General features: G+C 48.8%; 1 protein-coding gene across 6 annotated transcripts in view; it reads right to left on the reverse strand.

Moving 5' to 3' along the window:
- Positions 1–22,034, reverse strand: part of ADAMTSL2 (ADAMTS like 2) — a 78,021-nt gene that overhangs the window by 43,573 nt on the left and 12,414 nt on the right. For 3 of the 6 annotated variants that reach the window (XM_077306725.1, XM_077306728.1, XM_077306727.1), the window contains 8 exons: positions 21,238–21,313; positions 20,438–20,540; positions 18,673–18,818; positions 18,446–18,569; positions 17,620–17,700; positions 15,215–15,390; positions 13,745–14,087; positions 9,346–9,727 (listed from right to left, as the gene is read on the reverse strand). In XM_077306725.1, coding sequence (XP_077162840.1) covers positions 9,346–9,727; positions 13,745–14,087; positions 15,215–15,390; positions 17,620–17,700; positions 18,446–18,569; positions 18,673–18,818; positions 20,438–20,540; positions 21,238–21,313 — 1,431 coding nt within the window. The other 3 variants (XM_077306726.1, XM_077306729.1, XM_077306730.1) reach the window with 3 other exon arrangements.

Raw genomic sequence — 22,034 nt, forward strand, 5'->3', positions numbered from 1 at the left:
AGCTCTCAGAAGCTGAATGGAGAGAGCCCTGATTGTTACTTGGATGGGAGCCCACCAAGGAAGTCCAGAGCTGCTATGGAGAGGCAGGCCACCTGAAGCCCCCATCAGGGGTTGCCCCAAGTCAGCTGCTATATGGCTGCACTTTCTTGCATGTCTCATCTGGTTTGGCGGTTTCTCCCTGAGACATTGTCAGGATCAATGCTTGCTCTCTGCCATAGTTTGGTCATGAACAGGGGTCCCTCCATCTTGCCTGTAATCTTGTATTAACTCTGGGCTTTCTGTGTAACCCAAGCCCACTATTTTCTTCTATTTGCCTGTAACCGAAACCTGTCTGCTGTTCCCATGTTATCATGATTTGTAGTGCCCGCTCTGAACTGTTTGTCTTTTGATCCCTGCAAGCTAGCTCTGCTTTTTGTAACAATAACATTGTATCTTGTCAATAGGCTCCGGCCAGTCCAAGGACGCGCTAATTGTAACACCTCTGGCTGGATGCCTGGGCTGACACCTGGGAAGGAGGGAACCCTCCCCCTGGGAACATTCAAGTTTTGGGCGGGAGGATTGTATTGAAAAGGGCTTGCATTTTCATTGTAGGTTAGATTTGACTTCGCTAGTTATAGTGACTGAAGTAAACTTCCATTAAAACTTTCTTACTATAGAAGTTTTGTTGTGAGTTCTTTTAGCGCTTGACGGACATTAAGGCAGCACATTAAGATGCTGCCTGGCTTTCAGAAGGGAGCAAGTGTGGTGACTGGCTCCGTTTCCTCTCCCAGGCCTCAGGACTTTTTGCTGCTACACCCATACATCCCTCTGGCTAGCAGCAGTGCCCTTAATAGCTGGGAAGGACTGTGATGTGCACCTCCATCCCCAGCACTGCCGCCACTATAGCAGCATGTGTGGGCAAAAATACTCCTTCTGTGCTTCGCATTCCCAGCAAACTGGAGTCACTGACCTTGCGTAGAATCAAATTCAAACAAACTGGAGACTAAGCCGTCCTGAACCTCAGGGGAGGGCAGTAAATATATCCTTATTCATTATTGCTCTTCTATCTATTTGTGAAACAGCCTGGGGGGTGGGATTTGTCCAGCTGTCCAAGTTGGAATAGGCCCAATCAGGGTGCAGCCAGTTTTGCCCTGATTGGCCCTGCCCCTGTGGCTCCTGCCCTCCGGCCCTGGACTCTAGTCTCTTTGCTCTCAGATGCCTCAGTGCCTGGAGCCTGCAGCAGGTAAGGGGAGAGGGCCCTGGGCAAAGGGTCGTGGTGGAGGGCTTGCTAACGAGGGCCTCTTGGCCTGCTAGGCTGGGCCTGCTGAAGAGGGCCTCCTGCCCTGCTGACTGCCTGCTAAGGACCTCTGTCTGGGCCCTGCTAACGAGCTGCCCAGCCCCCACCCGCCCCACTTGATCTGGCTGCCAGCTGCTGCCCAATGCCACCTTAAGCTGCCTGGCCATGGGCCAGGGGAGGGGAGGGGAAGGGACCCTTTCAAGGCCTGTTCTTAGGAATGGGCTTTGAAGCTAGTAAATATATAAGCAAACAAATAAATAAATGGAGTGAGTCCAGAGGAGGGCTACGAAAATGGTGAGGGGTGTGGAGACCAAATTGTATAAGGAAAGGCTGAGTGAACTTGTTTTGTTTAGCCTGGAGAGAAGATGACTAAGGGGTGATATGATCACCATCTTCAAATACTGAAGTCCTGTCATAGAGAAGATGGAGTAGAATTATTTTCTGTTGCCCCAGAGGGACAGACCAGAACCAATGGGATGAAATTAATTCAAAAGAATTCTTGGCTAAACATTCGGAAGAAGTTCCTGATAGTTAGAGCGGTTCCTCAGTGGAACAGGCTTCCTTCAAGTTTTTTCGCAGTGGCTAGATAGTCATCTCACGGAAATGCTGATTTCATGAACGTAGGCAGATTGTGCATGGATTGGCAGGATGGGATGTGCCAGTGTTTGTCTCTTGTGGCCCTTCCTTGCATACCCAGGGAAATGTTGATCACCACTTTGGGGTTGGCGAATTTCCTCCAGGCCAGACTGGCCAGGAATTCCAGTTGGGGGTGGGAATAATCTGGGCAAAGAATTTGGGTCACTGTGGGTGGGCAGGTAGTTGTGAATTCCCTGCATTCTGCAGGGGGTTGGACTGGATGATCCTGGAGGACTCTTCCAACTAGGATTCTAACCACCACCCATACAATAGCATAGGGAAACAGACAAATCAGCAATCTCCTTTGGTGCCAAGATCTGTGCATAACTCTTTTGCCTGGAAAATTGCCCCCCACCCTCCAGCCCGCATTTCTAGAACTCGAAGCCAGAAAACTAGGTGCCAAAATAAAACTTTCCTTTTAAATTTGTATTAATAAATGAGGAAGTTTTTGTTTTAGGTTTTGAACAACAAATTACCCCAGCCACAAAGGCTCTCTTGCATGTCTCTCTTCTCAGTCTGAAGGTCAAACTGTATGTAGCCCATCAGTACATAGGCAGCACCCTCCCCCAGAAGGGCCAACAGCATCTCTAAGGGCCATTTCAAGTCAGGAAAAAGACAAGGGAAGAAAGGCTAAATCCCCCTATCCCCCCACCCATAGGGTTGCCAAACTCCAGGTGGTTGTGGCTGGGGGTCTTCCAGAATTACCACTGATTTCGAGACTATAGAGATCGCCTCCCTGGAGAAAATGCCTGCTTAGGAGATAGACTGCATGGCATTATACCCTGCTGAGTTCCCTCTGCTTGCAAAACCCTGCCCACCTCAGGCTCTACCCCCAGCCCAATTCCTCCATTCTGGGGCCATGATGTGAATGGAGGCCCTGCAATTTGGGAAGCAGGGCCCATCATACCAGTCAGAGGACTGTGAGTCAAAGTTGGGGAGCTCTAACACAACGCCTTAAAAACCATCATGCAAAGTTTGGACTTAAACCTCTAATCTACAATTTGAGAATAAGAAAGCTGAAGAAAGACATTCTTCCAAGCCTTTTCAGAGAGGCATAATTTCCCACAGGTGTGCAGAGATTTCTGCTGCTTCCTGGAAGACAGGTTTTTGAAATGATACAAAAGCTATAAATGTGATTAGCAGAAACAAATTAGAGTCAGCTTCTCACGGCACTTTCAAGCAGTCTGTGATAACAGGCTGCCTTTGGAAACATTTATTCCTCTCCCTTCCAGCTTCCCCAGCAACTTGCCATAAGAAATAACTTAAAGCCAATTAAAACAATCATAATATTTAATAGAGTCAAAACACCACATCACAATAACCATCCAAAGCCCTGCGAAGCTAGATAGTTTTGCTTGCACCACAAGAAGTTAATCAAGGAAGGCAGCTCTTCTTCCTCACAGTTGAGAAAACCTGTCCGGGCTCGGCAAATATTGGTGACTCCTGAGAGGAGCTGAGCTCATGCAGGTGCATTGCCTGCCTTGAGTATATTACTGGCCTACCTAACAGGTGCACTGCTAAAATAGCTGAGATGACAGTTATGACAGATCAGCAGCAGCCCTATAATTCCACTCTGGGGATACAGCTGATGGGAACAGCGCTTGGCAGCTGCTTAGCAACCACAGGACATTCTTCAGACTGTGTGTAGCATGTCTTTGCCCTCAGAATTCAGCATCCCTTCCAAGTGCCTCAACTTGGCAGAACGTGCATCTTACTGGGGATGCTGTCAAAACAGCATCTCGGAGCCCTGTTCTTTCCTGACCTCCCGCAATGCCCTGTGTGACAGGAAGTGACAACATGCAGAATCCTCCTTCCTGGGCTCTACTGGCAGCAACATGGTCACATGATAGTAATTATGGGCCTGCTACAGGCTACAAGGAACGGAATCACTGTTTTCAGCAGGAGATCCATTTCTTTGAAGGAGTTCCATTTCTTTGAATTTGACTGAAATGTCATTTTAAAACAAAAAGCATTTTTACTACTTCTTAAGGCAGCAAAGATTATTTATTATAACATTTGTACTGCTGCCTTCTGGCCCAGCTGCTGTTCCAAAACTGTCTTCAAGGGCAGTCCAACATAGAGTGTATTTCAGTAATCCAGCCATAGCAATACAAAGGCAGGGAGGAATCAATGCAGCTAGATGGGGTGAGTCTAAGACGCCGCTGGTAGAACGAGCTCTTGGTCTCCGTACCAACTTGCTTTTCAAACTCTATGATTCTGTCATTCATATTGATGACACTGAACGCCAAAGCTCAGGACAATTTCAGTCAGTGGCCGCCTCTATATATATTAAACAAGGTGGGTGAGAGAACAGAACCTTCTAGCAGTCCAGGGGAGGATTCTGCTACTCCAGAGGAAACTCTTTGTACCGCACCAGGCAGAAAAGACCAAAACCAGCACAAGGGCTACTCCTTTTAACACCAATACCATATTCCAGCGAATGTATAAGAATTTAGAGGCCAAAAGTGTCAAAGGCCGCTGATGGATCTATCACCAGAGACGAATAGCTCACCACCTCACCAATACTGGAATACAAGGGACAGCCCTCCAGGAACTGATCTCCTTTTTCCAGGATAGCAATTGTAGAGAAACAATCAAGCCACTGTGGGAACGGTCCTCTCTCCAATCTTGTTTAACATCTTTATCTTCCCTCTCACTCAGCTGGTATGGAGGTTCGGGTTTGGGTGTCGTCAATATGAAGATGGCCACCCGGATTCGCCCCCAGAATCCTTAGCCAGATGCCTGGAAGCAGTGATGGGATGGCTCAGACAGAGTCACCTGAAGCTCAACTGTTCAGAGACAGAGGTCCAGAGGATAGGCAGGAAGGGTCCTAGCGAGGAAGTGCAATTACTCAGCCTGGATGGGGTGCAAGTGTCAGTAACCCACTCCTCCAGGAACCTGGGCATGATCCTGAACACCTCCCTCTCTATGGAGACGTAAGTCACAAAAGTAGTGCGGCTGGGATTTTTCCACTTGCACCAAGCCAAACTACTAGTGCCCTACCTAGGCCCGGAACACCTAGCCACAGTGATGCATGCGATGGTCACCTCCAGACTGGATTTCTGCAACTCACTCTATGTGAGCCTACCCTGATCCCTGATCCAGAAACTACAACTGGTTCGGAATGCAGCAGCTAGGCTTTTCACAAGAATACCATAGAAAGCTCACGTCTGACCTGTGCTCCAACAGCTGCCCTGGTTACCAATTAAGGTCTTGATAATTACCTTTAAGGCCACATGTGGTATGGACCCAGTGTACATGAGGGACTGCCTTTCTGCCTATGCCCCTCAAAGAGCTCAGCTAATTCCAACTGGCTGGTGATCCTTGGCCCCAAAGAACCATGCCTGGCCTCAATCAGGTCGCCATTATTCTTTGTCCTGGCACCCACTTGGTGGAAGGAGCTCCCATGGAAGATTCCATCCTATTCCCTACCATAAAAGGCTTTGTTCTGTAGAATGCATAGGCCTGATTCTATACTACACAGAATTTAAGAGTGGCCCTTTGATAAAGTTCCCCGAAGGAAACTTTTTTTAACCCTATTGCAAGATGGAAATCTAAGGAAACAGTTCAGTGGCCCAAGCTTGTGAGCAAACAGAAGGAATGCCAGCATTTACTGAACGACTACCACCTTGGAATTGCTACTGGTGAAAGCTTTCTGGTGAAAGCTGGGTCGGTTATAGCTAATTTTAACTCTATAAGGCACTAATTCTCCTATTTTAAGTTTGGTTTTGTTTGACATTTATGTGAAATCCTTTGTTGGGTTGTTGAGATGATATGGCTTGTACCAATGAAGCTGATATAACTGACTGAGGGGATCCTGGCCCTGATGGAGCTGGCACAGTTCTGCAGGGCCTGCAAAATGTAGCTCTTCCGCCAGACATTTGATTGAGGCCAGTGAAACCGAAAACAACTGGGCCCTCCAGACACCCCCCCCCCCCGATCTGACCAATCTGCAGCGTTATGGTTGGACTGTTAAATCAATCACTAAATGTTCAATGTTATTGATGTTACTCTTGTTAATTGATGCAATTACTAAATTCAAGTTGTATATGTCTTAATAGCCGGAAAGCCCATCGCTTTAAGGAATGCAGGCCAAGGGGGGGCGACATACCAGAGGCAAAGTGCGCAGCGGCGAGCAGGTCCGTGGCGAGCAGGCGGATGGGAAGCAGCCTGAGTAGCGACGGGTGCATGGAGGGCTGGCAGCTGGCGTCTTGGCGGCGGAGAGGACGGCAGCTGGGCAATGGCGGCGTTGGCAGTGCCTCCTAGTCGGTCAGCGAGCGGCTGGGGAGCTGCACGGTTGTGGCCAGGGCTGTTGAGAGGGCCGTGTTCAGCGGCAGGCAGCCAGCGGGCGGTGTGGGCAAGGCCTCTGTAGAGGCGGCTGCTCTGTGGTGGGCGGGCGGGTGGAGGGGTGCAGGGTGACGCCTCCGCCGATAAGGTGTTCCTGGAGCGGGTGGCTCTGGCAGGCAAGCAGAGGGTTGCGGGCCGCCGCAGCCAGACACAGGTCTTGGGAGCGGGTGCCTCGGCAGCGGGTGGCAGGAAGGAAGATGCGAGTCGGTGAAGCGCTGCCCGAGCCGGCCAGGAGCTGTGTGGTGGTGAGACTGGGCAAGCAGCTTGGGGCCATGCAGCTTGGGGAGGTGGGCGCACTAGGGGCCGTCCCAATCCAGAGGCACTGAGCTTTGCTGGGTGCCTCTGGATTGGTCCGCTGCCTGTGGTTTCGGAGGGCTGGACAGGCCTGGACAGCAGCCCGAGACCCGGACAGCGCTGCCCAGATGGCCCTTTCAAAAATATAAAGAGGAACTGGTAAGGATTAGTTCCATGTTCCCTGTGAACCACTCTGAGCTGCAAGGAAGGCCAGTGTAAAAAAGGTCAAGGTCTCCCCTGTGCAAGCACCAAGTCATGTCTGACCCTTGGGGTGACGCCCTCCAGCGTTTTCATGGCAGACTCAATACGGGGTGGTTTGCCAGGGCCTTCCCCAGTCATTACCGTTTACCCCCCAGCAAGCAAGCTGGGTACTCATTTTACCGACCTCGGAAGGATGGAAGGCTGAGTCAACCTTGAGCCGGCTGCTGGGATCGAACTCCCAGCCTCATGGGCAGAGCTTCAGACAGCATGTCTACTGCCTTACCACTCTGCGCCACAAGAGGCTCTAAGACCAGTATAAAAATGTAATAAATAAATATTTAAGCCAGCAAAAGTGCAACTAAAATCATCTTGGTTCCCAACCAGACTGAAATGGGTCAAGAGCAGAATGTCACAGAACCTGTCGCAGAAAACGCGAGATTTCATCACCAAAGAATGTAGCAAAAACATAGCTAGAGGCCAAATTAACCTAATTGACGACTGTACTTAGGAATTATCAAATTATCGCAATCTCTTTAAACAGCTGAGCACAATTCAGGCACCGAAGGGAGCCTCTTTTGCCACCTCATAGGATGGCCCATGGGCTCCGTGTTCGCTCTGATTCATCCTGGGTGTTTTCCAATTTGCTCCAAATCGCACCTGCCCAATGAACAGCAGTCCTCCTCTGTTCCCCGTCTCAAGGGACTGCGGAAGACAGCCTGAAACGGCTGAGCAGCAAGAAGCTCCTCCCCACCACATACCTGTCTTTGTGGCTTTCCTAGAAAACTGAAAGCAGCGGTTTAAAGGGACCCAGAGTCCATTTAATCCCCCACTTTCTGCTCTATCCATGGAAAGCTGTAAAAGTTAATGGAAATTCATGATAGTGAATTCATTGTGAATTTCTGTTCCAACAGGGCAAAATTCATCATGAATTTTCCTTTATCGTTTGCTTCATGCCCATCCCTGGCTCCCTCCTCAGATCATCAGCAAGCCGCTTGCTCAGTACAGGAATGCCTGCAGGTCCCATGGTTGTCATGGTGACCATCAAGTCATGAGCGGGACCCAACCGGGCAGATGTTGCAATGCGTAAAAGCAGCCTCTAGGGGGCAAATTACTGCTTTTCAGGTCTTAGAGTTTTGTCCCAGCAGGGCTCCTGTATTTATTTATGTCATTTTATACTGCCCTCCCCTTAGGATCAGGCGGCTCACATGGCAATCTGGAGCTGAGCCGGTTGACTGAGAGGCCAAGTGCAAGAAGGCCCTGCCAAAGAGAGAGAGAGAAAGGACCAGAGAGCTAAATGAAAACCTTTCTTAAGCGGAGGCAAGCTGATGGGTCCTGTTGTCCCCACTACTACAGCAGCCTCAGCATGTATGTTGAAATCCCCACAAAAATTCTTCTTTCTGGTCCTCTTCAGCACCAAATCAGAGGCCCCCTCTTCCAATTCAGTCAGGGGCCCTGCTGGCACAGTAGACCTTTTCCCTTGTTCCATTTCCTCTGAAAGGTCAAGTCCTATTCCCACATCTTATCTGGTGCTATCCTAATTCTTACTGAAATTTCACAAGTGAAAAGTGAGTTTAAAAGATGACCCTGTCTCCTTGTACCATTTGACTATCGGAACCAGAACCAGGCAAATGAAAACAATATATGCAAAATTCCTTCAGTCATGAACATTTGGTGCTGCTGTCTCCTGAGCTGGACCCTTGAGCTGCACCCTGTACCATGTTGCCTGCTCCAACAAAGAGCTGGTCCTTGAGAGGTCAGGCGCTGAACTGGGGACCTTCAGAGTAGAACTCTCATGGTCTGCCACTGAGCTATGGAGGCCAATCCAGGCGCAGAACAGAATCAGCTTGCACACGTCAGATAGGTCCAGCTAGCCCAGTGCTGCCTGCTCTAACCACCAGTAACTCTCCGATATCTCAGGCCAGAATCAGCTACCGGAGGTTCTTGGAAATGAAGATGCCAGCAATTTCCCTTCTGCATGCATGTGCTCTGCCCACGGGTCTTCCCCAGTTTTTGGGTTGCCAAATTTATCTTTTCTTCAAGCAGAGTTTTGATGATTTTTTCCTTAGTATGGTGTTCAGTCGTTAGGTTTTATATGAAGCATCTTCAGCAGGAAGAGTATATCTCCATTAACAGCTCCAAAAATTTTCAACAGTATCCCTTCTGTTGAGTTTTGGATTCCCCTCCCTTTCTCTAAATGAATGGTATCTGTCAGGCAACTCACAGGGCTGTGCTCCAAGGCCCCCTTTCTGTGAGGTCATTCCCATTTAACAAAGTGGAATTTTCTTCCAAGTAAATACGTATCAGCCGTGACATGGAGATTAGCCTGGGCCAAGCCTGGAAACTGCATCACAAATATCTGCATCACAAATATCTATATTTTAAAGGGCCTGTGCAATTTTCTTTCCTACTACAAAATACTTGAAATTTTCCTGTGAAATGCATGCCTTGCATTAACTTTTGGAATAACACATCCAACTTACCTTTGAGAGACTTTTTCTGTAGCAAAGGAGGTGTGGATAATTTTTGCCCACCCCGCCAATGCCCACGTAAAGTCACAGTTGGAAGGAAGTGGCCGGAGCCATGCCTCTTACCTGGCTTTATGAGTTCTGTTCCCTTGAGGGCTAGCAGCAGAAACAGTTGCATTGGAAAATTGTGTCTCAGAAGACGTGTTAATGGTTTTGTCACTGCTCAGTTCCAAGAAAGTGCCATTGGCAGGGAATGGCACCACCTCTTCATTGTCATCATAATCAACATAAAGGCTGTCCAGGTGAGATCCAATAGAGTTGGCTGGGTCCCTTGGAGAAAAGATGCTGTTCACAGTCCTGTTCCAGGCCAGCTCTTTTGAGTCTGATGTCTTGTCCAGAAGCTTGTGAGTGATGGCATTTTCTGAAAGGAATTCTTTGGAAACAAGCTGAGCATCAAATTCCCTTCCACTCCTTTCTGCCATGTAACTGGACTTGGTTGCATTTGAATCTGGGATGAAGAATGAAAAAGGGAGAAGAGAAAATAATTGGGGGAAATGAGAGATCTGAACTTGTGGGATTTCTTTAGATGCCAAGTATTTCAGGCTGTAATTTTAATGGAACATTTTCCCTCAGAATCTGACTACTTGTTGACATGTTTTGATTCCTTTGATTTTGACAGGCAACTAAAATCTCAAAAGCCACCAAGTCTCAGACACAAACTATGTCTGCTCTGTTAGAGGATTCTGAAAATGCAAGTGAAATGTAGTCCTCACACAGTCTGCACACATTCAGCCAATAATCAGACATTCAAGGAATGTCCAACAGAGTTTTCTGGGGATGTGTTCTGTCTCCTCAGGGCAAATGGTTTAATGGGAACCAGGTTAAGGTGTCCAGATTGTCCCACTTTTGGAGCGACATCTGGAGGTACCTGGCAAATTGTACTTATATATATATATATATATATTACAATACTATTTTTGCGTTCCATGAAACTTTTTGTTGCTCCATATAGACCAAAATTTTAAATCAAGACCCCCCCCCAGTCAATGGTGTCCCACTTTACCAATGTTAAAATCTGGTCACCGTAAACCAGGGGTTTATTTGCACTTGATTTTTAAAGCTTGTTGGGCTTGGTTTTAAAAAAGCAATCTGCACCGGATCCCAGTCTCCACTGGTGCTGCTTGCTTTTTCTCTCTAATCTGCACTGCTCGGGATCGATTCTGGAGTCACACTACTTATTCCCCGGTATATCTGAGAGTGGATTTTCTCTGTTTATCAGAGAAAAGGGACCAAGCCCTATGAAGTCCAAGGGACCAAGCCCTATCAAGTACAACGATATAGGCTAGATATCAGGAAAACATTTTTGTAGTCAGAGTAGTTCAGCAGTGGAACAGGCTGCCTAAGGAGGTGGTGAACTCCCCCTCACTGGCAGTCTTCAGGCAAAGGTTGGATACACACTTTTCTTGGATGCTTTAGGATGCTTTGGGCTGATCCTGCATTGAGCAGGGGGTTGGACTAGATGGCCTGTATGGCCCCTTCCAACTCTATGATTCTATGATTTTATGATTCTATGAAATGAGAACCCATGGCAATTTCTTCTTAGTGCAGATGCCCTGCCTCTTTGATTCAAATGAGTAGCCATGTTGGTCTGAAGTAGCACAATAAAATGAGAGTCCAATAGCACCTTTAAGACCAACAAAGATTTATTCAAGGTGTGAGCTTTCGAGTGCTCTTTGTCAGACTAAGAACTGACCATCATAATGTTATGATTCTACTGTTAGGATGGTCAGTTCTTAGACTGACGAAGAGTGCTTGCACTCGAAAGCTCATGCCTTGAATAAATCTTTGTTGGTCTTAAAGGTGATGCTGGACTCTGATTCTATCCTGCCTCTTGAGATATTCTCCCCCTCCTGCCATGCCTCCAGCATGGATGTTTTGCAGAGGTCTCTGCTGCTTGATTGGCTCCTGGCAGGAAAAAACCCTTTCACTTCTGATGCTCACTTCATTCTGTCTGAGGTCTCAGGCTGTGAAGGAGTTTTCCCTGTGCTTTACAAGCCCCCTTAAGTAATTCAAGAAGCACTCATATCAGAAGGAGTTAAAGACTAGTCTCCAGCTGCTTTCCCCTGTCTCAGCTTCACATGGGAGAGGTGCGACATGCTCGCCAGGGCTGCCCATTCCCCTCGCAAAATGTTACTCCACTGACCAATTATGCATGGGGCGGGTAGTCCAGGGTGGCAGCAGCAGGGCAAATCCCCGATTATGCATGACGCTGCCGCCATCCCAGCCCTAGCCTGGCACAGCGCCCTTGATAACCCGCAGTATACGAAAGCAGAACTTCTGCAGTCCCTGCGACACCGCAGGCGCTACCTGTGGCCCTCCAGCGCCAGCCCTGTGCATAATCCTGCAGGGACACCACATGCCCGTCAGCTCCGCGGGCGTTTCCCCACTCCCACCTTGGCGGGAGAGTGGCATGCCGCTCCCCTGCCATTATGCAGTGGGGGTCCCCGGCGTTGTACACACTCATGTGCTACACGAGGGCAGTCTGCATACGCCAGGGTATTCCCTCCCCTGTGCATACGCGTGAAGCAGTGGGGCATGCCACCCTACAGTAAGGGCTCGGCAGCAGTCCAGCGTGGCTGCCGCCATGCCTAATCGAGCCCTCTGAGATGCAACAGCTCAACATCAAGATGAGAACTGTTGCTCAAGAGTCCTGCCAAGGATGCCTATTAACTGGCTTTCCCAGAGCTTCCTTCTGCACTGATAGATATTTATTGTATATGGCCAAAGGCCTTTTCACTGCCTAACTAAAACAGTAAAATACAAAAATAGAACCGCATTTCTCCAGTTAATACATAAAAATAGTGAAAATAAACCAATATACCACAATAAGGTATACAGCATTGATATATCAAGATGAGGGCTCTCTTGGAAGTACTTTAGCTTGAATCTCTCTAGCAGCCAGAGTAAAAAGGACCAGCCTGTGTGAAACATGAGAATCGGTACCGGATAGCAGTTAGGTAAGTTGGTCAGAATCGGAAGTAAGGTGTGAATTGGGTATTATCTTGCCAAGGAATTTGTCCTTTGGTTCTGAGTACAGGAAGCAAGGCAAGACATGAGGAGGAAGATCATCCTGAGTTGAATTTCCACATATATAGTGATGTTGTGTCTTAGGTGTTTGAGAATAATGCCCAGGAAGCATGGCTGATGGCACTGCTTCACACTGTAAAGATCTTAATGCCATTCTGAGATTGCGTGCTGACATATTTATTAAACAGAGTGCTCTGGAATTATCTTTTTAAACTGTTTTATATTGATTTTGAATGTAGGGTTTAAGAGTGGTCTATCAAGAAGAAGAAGAAGAGTTGGTTCTTATATGCCGCTTTTCTCTACCCGAAGGAGGCTCAGTGGCTTACAGTCGCCTTCCCTTTCCTCTCCCCACAACAGACACCCTGTGGGGTGGGTGAGGCTGAGAGAGCGCTGATATCACTGCTGGGTCAGCACAGTTTTATCAGTGCCGTGGCGAGCCCAAGGTCACCCAGCGGGCTGCATGTGGGGGAGTGCAGAATCGAACCCGGCATCTCCACTGTAAATCCACTCCTGCACATCATAAATGTTGGCTGATATGTGCAGCAGATCATCTGGTATATGCAAGGATTAGGAACCAAAAGTCTGTGGGCACCTTGGTGGTCCAAGAGAGCTCCAGAGGGGGTCCGCAACCTTTCTCCTCCTTCCTAAATGGATTTGGCCACAAGTTAGGGAACTGACTGCCTCCATCCGGAGGGGGTAGGCCATTGGTGTAAAAATCAAGGGGGGGGGGTCAGTTGTGGCATGGTATGGGGTGTCCTGGGCTGCCTTCTCAGCTCCTGCCCTTTTTTCTGGGCTACATGAGACAAAGCCCCTGTAGCAGGAGTAGTAAAGGTGGGGGGAGGGAGTGAAGGAAGGGTGAAGGGTTATGCCTCTTCCAGTGGGCGTGGCAGGGAGGTGTGGACAGCTGACAACTTCCAGGGGTCCTGAGAGTGAGTCTTTTAAGCTCCATCCTTTCCCATTATGCCAGCCTTTTTCATCCTTTAGACCATGGAGGAGTCCCTGAAATTTATTTTTACATTATTTTATTTTAGATTATTTTATTGCTGGTCAATGACCGTAAATAAAACAATCTAATCTATTTTTAGGCTTTGAGGACCCCTGGAAGTTGTCAGCTGTCCACGCCCCCCTGCCACGCCCCCTAAAAGCCTGAAGCTTTTGTATATTTCTTCCTAGATCTCAGAATGGCCACGTTGGCACGGGCTTTGACCAAGGTCAGCCCTCATCAGGGCTACAGGAGACCCTTTTGGAGGTGCCAAGACTCTTTTAAGGAAAACATTCTGGACAGGCTCCAAGTTGTTAAGCATTTGCTCCTCCCAACCCCAGACATCAATGCCACAGTGAAGGATAACCTTGCTTATATACTGTTGCAGTGGAAAAACCAATCACAACTTAAAGTCCTGACTTAGAATCATAGAATCATAGACTTCCCTCTCCTCACCTTTGGGCTGCTTGTTCTTCAGCACTGGAGTGCAGGCATTGGCTTCTGTCTGTTCGTAGACTTCATTGGTCTCCTGGATTTTGCTGAGGTCTAGATCTTCTGTTGAGTCTTGCCTTTCCAACACCTGATTTTCAAAATGAATCTTTTCTTTGGAATGTGTCCCAAAGAAACTCGCATTATGCAGAATAAATCCCAAAGGCCCTTCTCTGTCAAACTCACGGCTTTCTTCGCTGTCTGATTCAGAAAAGGTATAGTAAACAGGCTGGGCATTTTTCAAATGTGGTCTCTTCAGAAGGGTATATTCATATGTTATTGAAGGGCTTTTACCATTTTGGTTCCAGACCTGGAAGAGAGGGAAAAGCATTATCATGGTAACTGAAACACCGTCATATTGAACAGTAAACTAGTTGGTCCCTTTGCAGTCAACAACAAGTGGGAGGCCAGGCTGAGGCTGGGAAGGTCCAGGAAAAAGAAAGCAGAACAATGCAGTAAAATTGGTTGAGGTCTTTCAGTCCGTCCATCCCCAAATGACAAACAATGAGAGAGAGAGAGAGAGAGAGAGAGGCAAAAAATAGCGCATTTTTACCCCGTCCCCTGTTTTACTGTAAAATTGGTAGGTTACTGCTGTAACCACAGGACAATGTCTGTGTGGAAATCTTTTGAATCTTTGAATCACTGATGAAAACAATTGTTTACCAGTCTGCATTTTGATTTCTTAAAGATTTGGAGAAGACAGTCATTCGTCAGCTTAATTCATTTTGTTTGGAAAACAGGATCCTAACCAAGGGTTTCAGCATATTCAAGACATGTAGAACAATCCACAAAATGAAACCAATCCCCAGGCGCCTTTGCAAAGGAAGCAATGAAAAGGCTCTGATGGGTACAAGGGTGGGAGACTGGTTACAGTGTTGGGAGGCCTAGATTCAAAGCCTGGCCCAGAAATTATGCTCACTGGATGACCCCAGGCCATTTACTCTCTCACACCCTCACCTACCTTACAGGGTTGTTGTGAGGACAAAATGGGGAGAGACACCTGACAGAGACGGCAATAGCTAGATACTGTGTGCACATGCGCAGAATCCTCAGGTAGAAGAATATAACGAAAGGGCTGAAAAGACACAGGGAATCAGGAGTGGCCCCAGAGAGAAGCCTGGCTTCAAAGACAAATATCTGAACAGAGTGAAGTTCTCAGAAACCTCCACAGAGCTGAATTTCTGCTAGGAGGTACACTTTGTGATCTGGTCGCTGCCCTCCAACGACACTGAGCTCCCTCTTGTGAAATTGAAGGACCTGTGATTTACTTGACTTTACCAAAAGATAAGATGCAGGCTTGCAGGGAGCTGAGAATTTGGTCACCTTTTACACAGAGACAGGGCTCACCAGAGAATGCACCAACAAGGCATATAAAATTCACTCAAAGGGAGCGAGTGGCACATAAGTTGTCTCTATGGTACAAAACTCCACACTTACCATGATGTTTAGGCCCTGGTTGGTTGGCCCTTGTGCCACAATGTACTCTATGCCTGTCTCATAAATGTCCATCGGCCTCCTGTATTTGAAAACAGTCCCTGCAATGTTGAAGTTTTTGGGGCTATCGACTCTATAGTTCCCATTGAAGAAATAATAGCCAGCTTCATCTGCAACAGCTGTAAAAAAATAAGCAGAAAGAGAAGGAAAATGGTCGTCCCAAAGATCATGGAGGGGGAAGTAGAAGCCTGCTGAAGGACACTTTACCTGCTACAACACACTGAAGTACCATAGACAGGAGGGAGCCCCAAAGGTCTTGCAACCGTGAGAATTTGGGCTTGTGCGCTTCGGAGCACTTCAGCCACTTTGGTGGCCATTCACGCCTGAAGTGCTCCAAAGCGCACAAGCCTAAACTGTCTTTTCCCCACTGGCCAGCCCTGCCCTTCCTTTGCTTCCGGCCCCCATCACACTGCCTCCAGAGCCCCTTCCTCTCCTCTTCCACTTGCTACCTACCTGCTCAATCAATTTCCTGCTTCCTCACCCTGCCCTGGGCTGGCTCTCTTCCTTGCGGCCCAAATTATGCCCCCCATCCCCCCCTCCCACTGTAGAGCACCCTTGTCGGGCAGACAACCAGAAATACTACCTCCTCTCCTCTTTGGGTTTTTAGCCTTCCCATAAGTTTGCATATTTTTCTGGAAACTTGAGGTTTGCTAAAATATATACCTTGCCTTTAACACTGAGCCTTCCCTCTTTACAGATTTATTTCTTTATTTACTTGATTTAAATTAATGAAGAAGTACACCCCCCAAAGTAGCAGAAATCAAATCCTTAAGTGAAATCCTTCTATGAAATCATGTATCCCACCCCCATGAGAGAGAGAGAGAGAGAGAGAGTCAGCGGGTAGGGGAGGGGGCTAGGCAGGCCCATTCCCTGCCAAACCTCCCTGCCTGGGGGCTGCCGCCACAATAAAGGAAACAAGAAGAAGGAGAAATCAGAGGCAGCGGAAGCCTCTGACAGAGCCCAGTCGCTTTCCCGCCTCCAGCTCTTCTCCCTCAAGTCAACACAAGAAAGTGGCCGGCAGGATGGCAGCGGCCCGTGGGTGGGTGACAGGCGGCCCGTGGGTGCTGCAGCTTCAAGAAGGGAGGTGGTGGGGGGAGACGGAGCAGGGGGGGCTCACCTTACTCTTACATCCTTCCTGGGAAGGCACTGAAGATGGGGGGGGGGGGCGCTTCCCAGTCTTAGGGGCTTCTTACCTCTTTGTCACCTGAAGAAATGCTGAAGACGGCAGCCCCCTCCCACTCGCAGAGGCTTCTCCCTCTCCCTCCCCTGACGAGGCCGCAAAGACAGCGGCTGCCTCCTCGGGCTGAGGCCATTCTGGAGCACACCCAAATTTGCAAGAATTCCCCCTCCCTCTCACCCCCCCCCACTTCCATAACTACTTCCGTCGCACAGCCTAGCTATGTGCGTGGCATAAGATATTTGCACATCAAAACATACCCTGAAAATTCAAGGGGGGGGGGATAGCTGGCTACTGACTTATGATTACCTGTCTGTCACCTATAGTCCAGGAGCCAATGGCTGAGCAGACAAGCCTCAGCTTTGCAAACAAAACTCTCCATTTCAATCCCCGGCAGCATCTCCAGTTACAAAGGACCGGGCAGCAGGGGACGTGAAAGATCCTTTCCTGCTTGAGACTCTGGAGAGCTGCTGCCAGCCTAAGCAAACCATATACTGTCCCGGATGGGTCAAGGGCCTGAGTCCCCCTCCCCACAGTGAGCAGAAATCGTTGTGCTATTTAGGGAATGTTGGAGAACATTTGGACTTCTCAAAACAGAGTTTAGGAATTATCTTGACAAAGAGCCTCACAGGGAACTAGGGCCCATTCTGCACACATAGGTTAATGCACTTTCAATGTGCTTTCGCAGCTGGATTTTCCTGTGCAGAACAGCAAAATCTATTTCTAGAGTGCATTGAAAGTGCATTATCTATTGTGTGCAGACTAGACCCTGGTCTGCTATTGCTGAAAGAGGGGCCAAGAACAAGTGAGGATGGGGGCTGGCTATGGTGGGGTAGGAAGCCAGCCCATGGGGCTCAGGAATGGTTGGACCAGAGGCAGAGAAGCTTATCAGAAAAGCACAGAGCAGGCAAGGGCCTAAGAAGGAGGAAAGGGAGGGATGGGCCCACGAAACAAAAGCCTCACTCAGGGCCAGGGCTAAGAGGGCTTTGAGCAGCTGGGCAAAGAAGGGGCATGCCATTCCTGATGCTGGGAAAGTTTGGGCTGGCTAGCCCAGGGCAGGAGGAAGCCCAAGAGGCAGTGGGAAGACCGAATTTCACTGGAGAGAATCACTTATGCAGAAAGCGACTTGTTGAGGAGCATTCACATTGGTCCCCACAGGCTTCATACGCACCCAAAACGTCTGCTGATTTTTTCCGTTCCACAATCTGGATGTCTCTTGCTCCGGCAGGAATGTGAGTCACCAGAGAGTAGCCTGCAAAATAACTGCGTGTGTGAATGAAAGGGGAGCTGCAACAGCCACTCAGGTACAGGAGCCACCCTGGCACCTGAAGGGCTGCCCAGCAACAATTCTGGAGGTATTCCCGCCCCCGCCCCCGCCCCCCATGGAACAGAGGTGTTTCTTTTAGAGGTGGCAGCCAATTCAAAAAAGTTGCCTTGATTAATCTTCCCATGCTAAGGAAGAGGGAAGGAAGGGCACATTTGTTTCCATTCAAATGCAGAATATAATCCATGTTTCTAGCTTAAGCAGCAACAGGAAACTAGATCCAGGTCATAAATAGTGGGGTTGCCTGCCTGCTCTGAGCTGGGGGATTCTTAGAGATTTTCAGAGTGGAACCTGAGGAGGGCAGGGAAGGTCCTCAGAGGTGTGCAAGCGTCCAGAGCGTTCACTCTCCAAGAAGGTCATTTTCTCCAGGGGAACATTGCTGTAGTCTGGAAACCAACTGTAATTCTGGGAAATCTCCAGGCCCTACATGGAGTTTGGCAGCTGTATCCTGCTCCCCAGGTGGCACGTGCACCCCAGAAGCCCAGAGCATCAGGATTTTGTGTCTTGCCTTCTCCCTGGATGCCATGTCTAAAGAGGTCTGGGATACATAACACTGGGCATCCGAAGGGATGACAAGTCCATATTCAGCTCCCACGGCAACTCTTGCCCATTAAGGTACCTTCCAGCAGCCATTCCCAGAATATGGGCAGGAAGGGGCCCCCTGACGTCTTACCAAGGTGTGAGTTTCCCTTTCTGTGACTTCCCGTCACGTGGGTACAGCTGCTCCCATTCCCTTGGCAGACCCCGCATTTGTCCAGCGTGTGGGTCGAGAACAGAACCCCATCACAACCAATGGGCTGCAAAACAGCATGAAGAGGGTTTTGAGGGCCAAGCAAAGGAGGGAGCGGCTACAATTTCAGAAATTCGACTGTCAATAAGGTTGCTATAATGTTTAACAACCTCACATTTTCCAGACACGCAAACCCCTCGGAAATCAGAGTATTTACAAGACGTCCCATCCCGGGCTAAGACCATGAGTTGCCTTTGGCCGTCGACAGTTGTGCAGTGGAGGTCACAGGGCTTGCTGGAGATGTGAACGTAGTCATCTAATGAGAAAAGGATAGACCATGTTGTGCATCTCATCACACACTTGTGCAGTCACTGATCAAATGTCACTGGAGATCACGTCAGTGAGATGTGTGCAGAAAAGGGGCTTTTGCGCCACAAGGACCCTGCAGGGAAGGGGGTTGGGCTTTGGCCGCACTATCAAAGATGTCCCTGAATGCGGAGCTTCCCTTTTCTCCCACAGAAGTCAGCCTCTCCCATTCTCTGACAACAGGCCTGTCAAGTCCCGAATCGATAGCCAAGGAGAACGTTCAGGGCTGCAGGCAGCCTAGGAATAAATAACTGCGGGGAGGCAGTCGCTGCTTTGTCAGCAAGCTCTGGAGGCCTCTGCTTGCCTCCCCTGGGGAAAAAGAAGGGACTGCATGGGCTTGCAGGCGGGTCCGCAGGGGCTTAACTTTGAGTGTCATGGAATGACATGAGCGCCTCCTTCTGAGGGATGAGGAGTGAACCTGCTCCCTGCTAATGATCGGCAACCTCCACCCACCTGGCTTTATTATGGGCTTTCCTGGAAAAGTCAGAAAGACCCAACTCTGAATTCAGAAACCCCATTTTGCTCTTATTGCAGGAGTACAACAGAATCCCAAATATCCCCCTCAACCTCACCCCTGGGATCTGACCGTTCCCCCTTAAGCCACAAGCCCAGCTTCACTCACTATTGTTTATATTTACCTGGTGCTAAGTAGCCCCTTAAGAGCCTCTTGTGGCGCAGAGTGGTAAAGCAGCAGAAATGTCTGAAAGTTCTGCCCATGAGGCTGGGAGTTCGATCCCAGCAGCCGGCTCAAGGTTGACTCAGCCTTCCATCCTTCCGAGGTCGGTAAAATGAGTACCCAGCTTGCTGCTGGGGGGTAAACGGTCATGACTGGGGAAGGCACTGGCAAACCACCCTGTATTGATTCTGCCATGAAAACGCTGGAGGGCGTCACCCCAAGGGTCAGACATGACTCGGTGCTTGCACAGGGGATACCTTGATCTTTAAGCAGCCCCTGGCTTCTTTCGAAGAGGCCCTTGACCCCTAAAACCAGGGCAGAAGCCTTGCCCAAGCTCCGGAGCCCTGGGAAGCCGCTCTTGCAGGATTTTGTCAGGGGAGAAAGGAAAAGAGGCGGAGACAGGCCAGCAGGAGCTTCCGGGGGACACTGCTTACCACAACAGGAGGGAAGGGGGCAGTAGAGGGAGGGGCTCTTCCTAAACTCAGCCAGAATTCTCGGCATTATACACAGGCACTAGTCATAAACTGGCATTATGACCCCAGTCACTCTAACAACATAGGATCACACCTACATGTATGTGAACAACTGAGTGAAAGAAAAGAATGAGTAATCACAAAAAAAACTTTTTTTGGGGGGGCAGATCTTTTGCAGAATCAATCAATCTTTATTTGTTTATTTCAACATGCACCCTGACATCGCACAGCTCTCTTTAGTAATAACTCCCCCCCCCCAAAAAAAAAAACTGCTGTATCTGGGGCTAGGGAAAGAATGTGTGTGGCATCCTTTCTGAATCAGATCAAATTTCACAAGAAGTAAACATTCATTTTGAACTCTCTTTTTAAAAATTGATTTTGTGTTGTCAAAACCACACTCAAAAAGGCCCTCTTGTTTACCTGGATACAAAGGCTTCCATTGATACGCCTGCCCATTATACACGTGAGAGTTGAACGAGGAGCACTGCTCCTCTCGGAAGCTCCGTCCATTTGGAGGGCACTGCTGGAAACGAAGAAGAGACCAACAGCCAAATGAAAGAAAGATGGGAAGAATTCCCACTCATTTGGGCTGCCCAATGCAGTCATCCGCATTAGCCTCCCTTCCAAAGCCTCCTAGCAAGACAATGGAGAACAGAGATCTTGAGTCAGTGACTGGGTCCCGAACGCAGCCAGGTGGTCCTACAGTCCCAGAAGTCACATTATGTGCAAACGTGCAGTTCTATGGCCAGGATCCAAAGGCCTGCGTGGTCTGTGTCCCTCCAACCCCTCAAGGCTAGGTCACCTTCCATGCAGGAGGAAGCGCTGCTGAGGGGGAGAAGGATGCCCCGCTGCTGCCCTCCTGACTGGGTCCAAAGTGGGCCTCTCTGGATCCTCCCCATTCCTTTCCATGGGTCTATGTTCCAACAAGGCTGTTCAGCTGTGACCCACACAGGGCTCAGGTGCACACTGCTGGCTTCCCTCTGATGCCTCCCTCCCCCTCTCATGCAGCTCCCCCTCCATATCGTAAATATTTCTTCTTTCTGCATCACTTTCGGCCTCCTTCACCTGCGTGCCCAAAGCTCCCCCATCTCTCCCTGGTCCTCTTCCAGAGGATGGGCTCTGTCCCCTCGCCCTTCAAACCTTCTGCCTGCTCAGCAGCCGCTGCCTTCTGAGGCACTCTTCTTTAAGTCTCGTTAAAAACAAGAACAAAATATTCTTACTTGTACTTTGCACAGCTGGTATCTTTTGGAGGTTCCGGTGCATGTTTTATTTGCCAGCCCTGTCACAGCCTTCCTTCTGAACAGAGAAGAGAAAGAGAAAGGTCATCTCCAAAGGGGGGCACAACTGCACCAAAATTCATTTTCCCACCAGGGGTCCCATGGAATATTCATTATGTGTCAGCTATTCCATTTTAAAATATTCCATTTAAAATGTTTTTATGAATATACAATCATAGAATCATAGAATCATAGAATCATAGAGTTGGAAGGGGCCATACAGGCCATCAAGTCCAACCCTCTGCTCAATGCAGGATCAGCCCTAAGCATCCTAAAGCATCCAAGAAAAGTGTGTATCCAACCTTTGCTTGAAGACTGCCAGTGAGGGGGAGCTCACCACCTCCTTAGGCAGCCTATTCCACTGTTGAACTACTTTCTGTGAAGAATGTTTTCCTGATATCTAGTCTATATCGTTGTACTTGAAGTTTAAACCCATTACTGCGTGTCCTCTCCTCTGCAGCCAACGGAAACAGCATCCTGCCCTCCTCCAAGTGACAACCTTTCAAATACTTAAAGAGGGCTATCATGTCCCCTCTCAACCTCCTTTTCTCCAGGCTGAACATTCCCAAGTCCCTCAACCTATCTTCATAGGGCTTGGTCCCTTGGCCCCAGATCATCTTCGTCGCTCTCCTCTGTACCCTTTCAATTTTATCTACGTCTTTCTTGAAGTGAGGCCTCCAGAACTGCACACAGTACTCCAGGTGCGGTCTGACCAGTGCCGTATACAATGGGACTATGAC

This window comes from Paroedura picta, chromosome 12 (assembly GCF_049243985.1).
Source record: "Paroedura picta isolate Pp20150507F chromosome 12, Ppicta_v3.0, whole genome shotgun sequence".
Lineage (NCBI taxonomy): Eukaryota > Metazoa > Chordata > Lepidosauria > Squamata > Gekkonidae > Paroedura > Paroedura picta.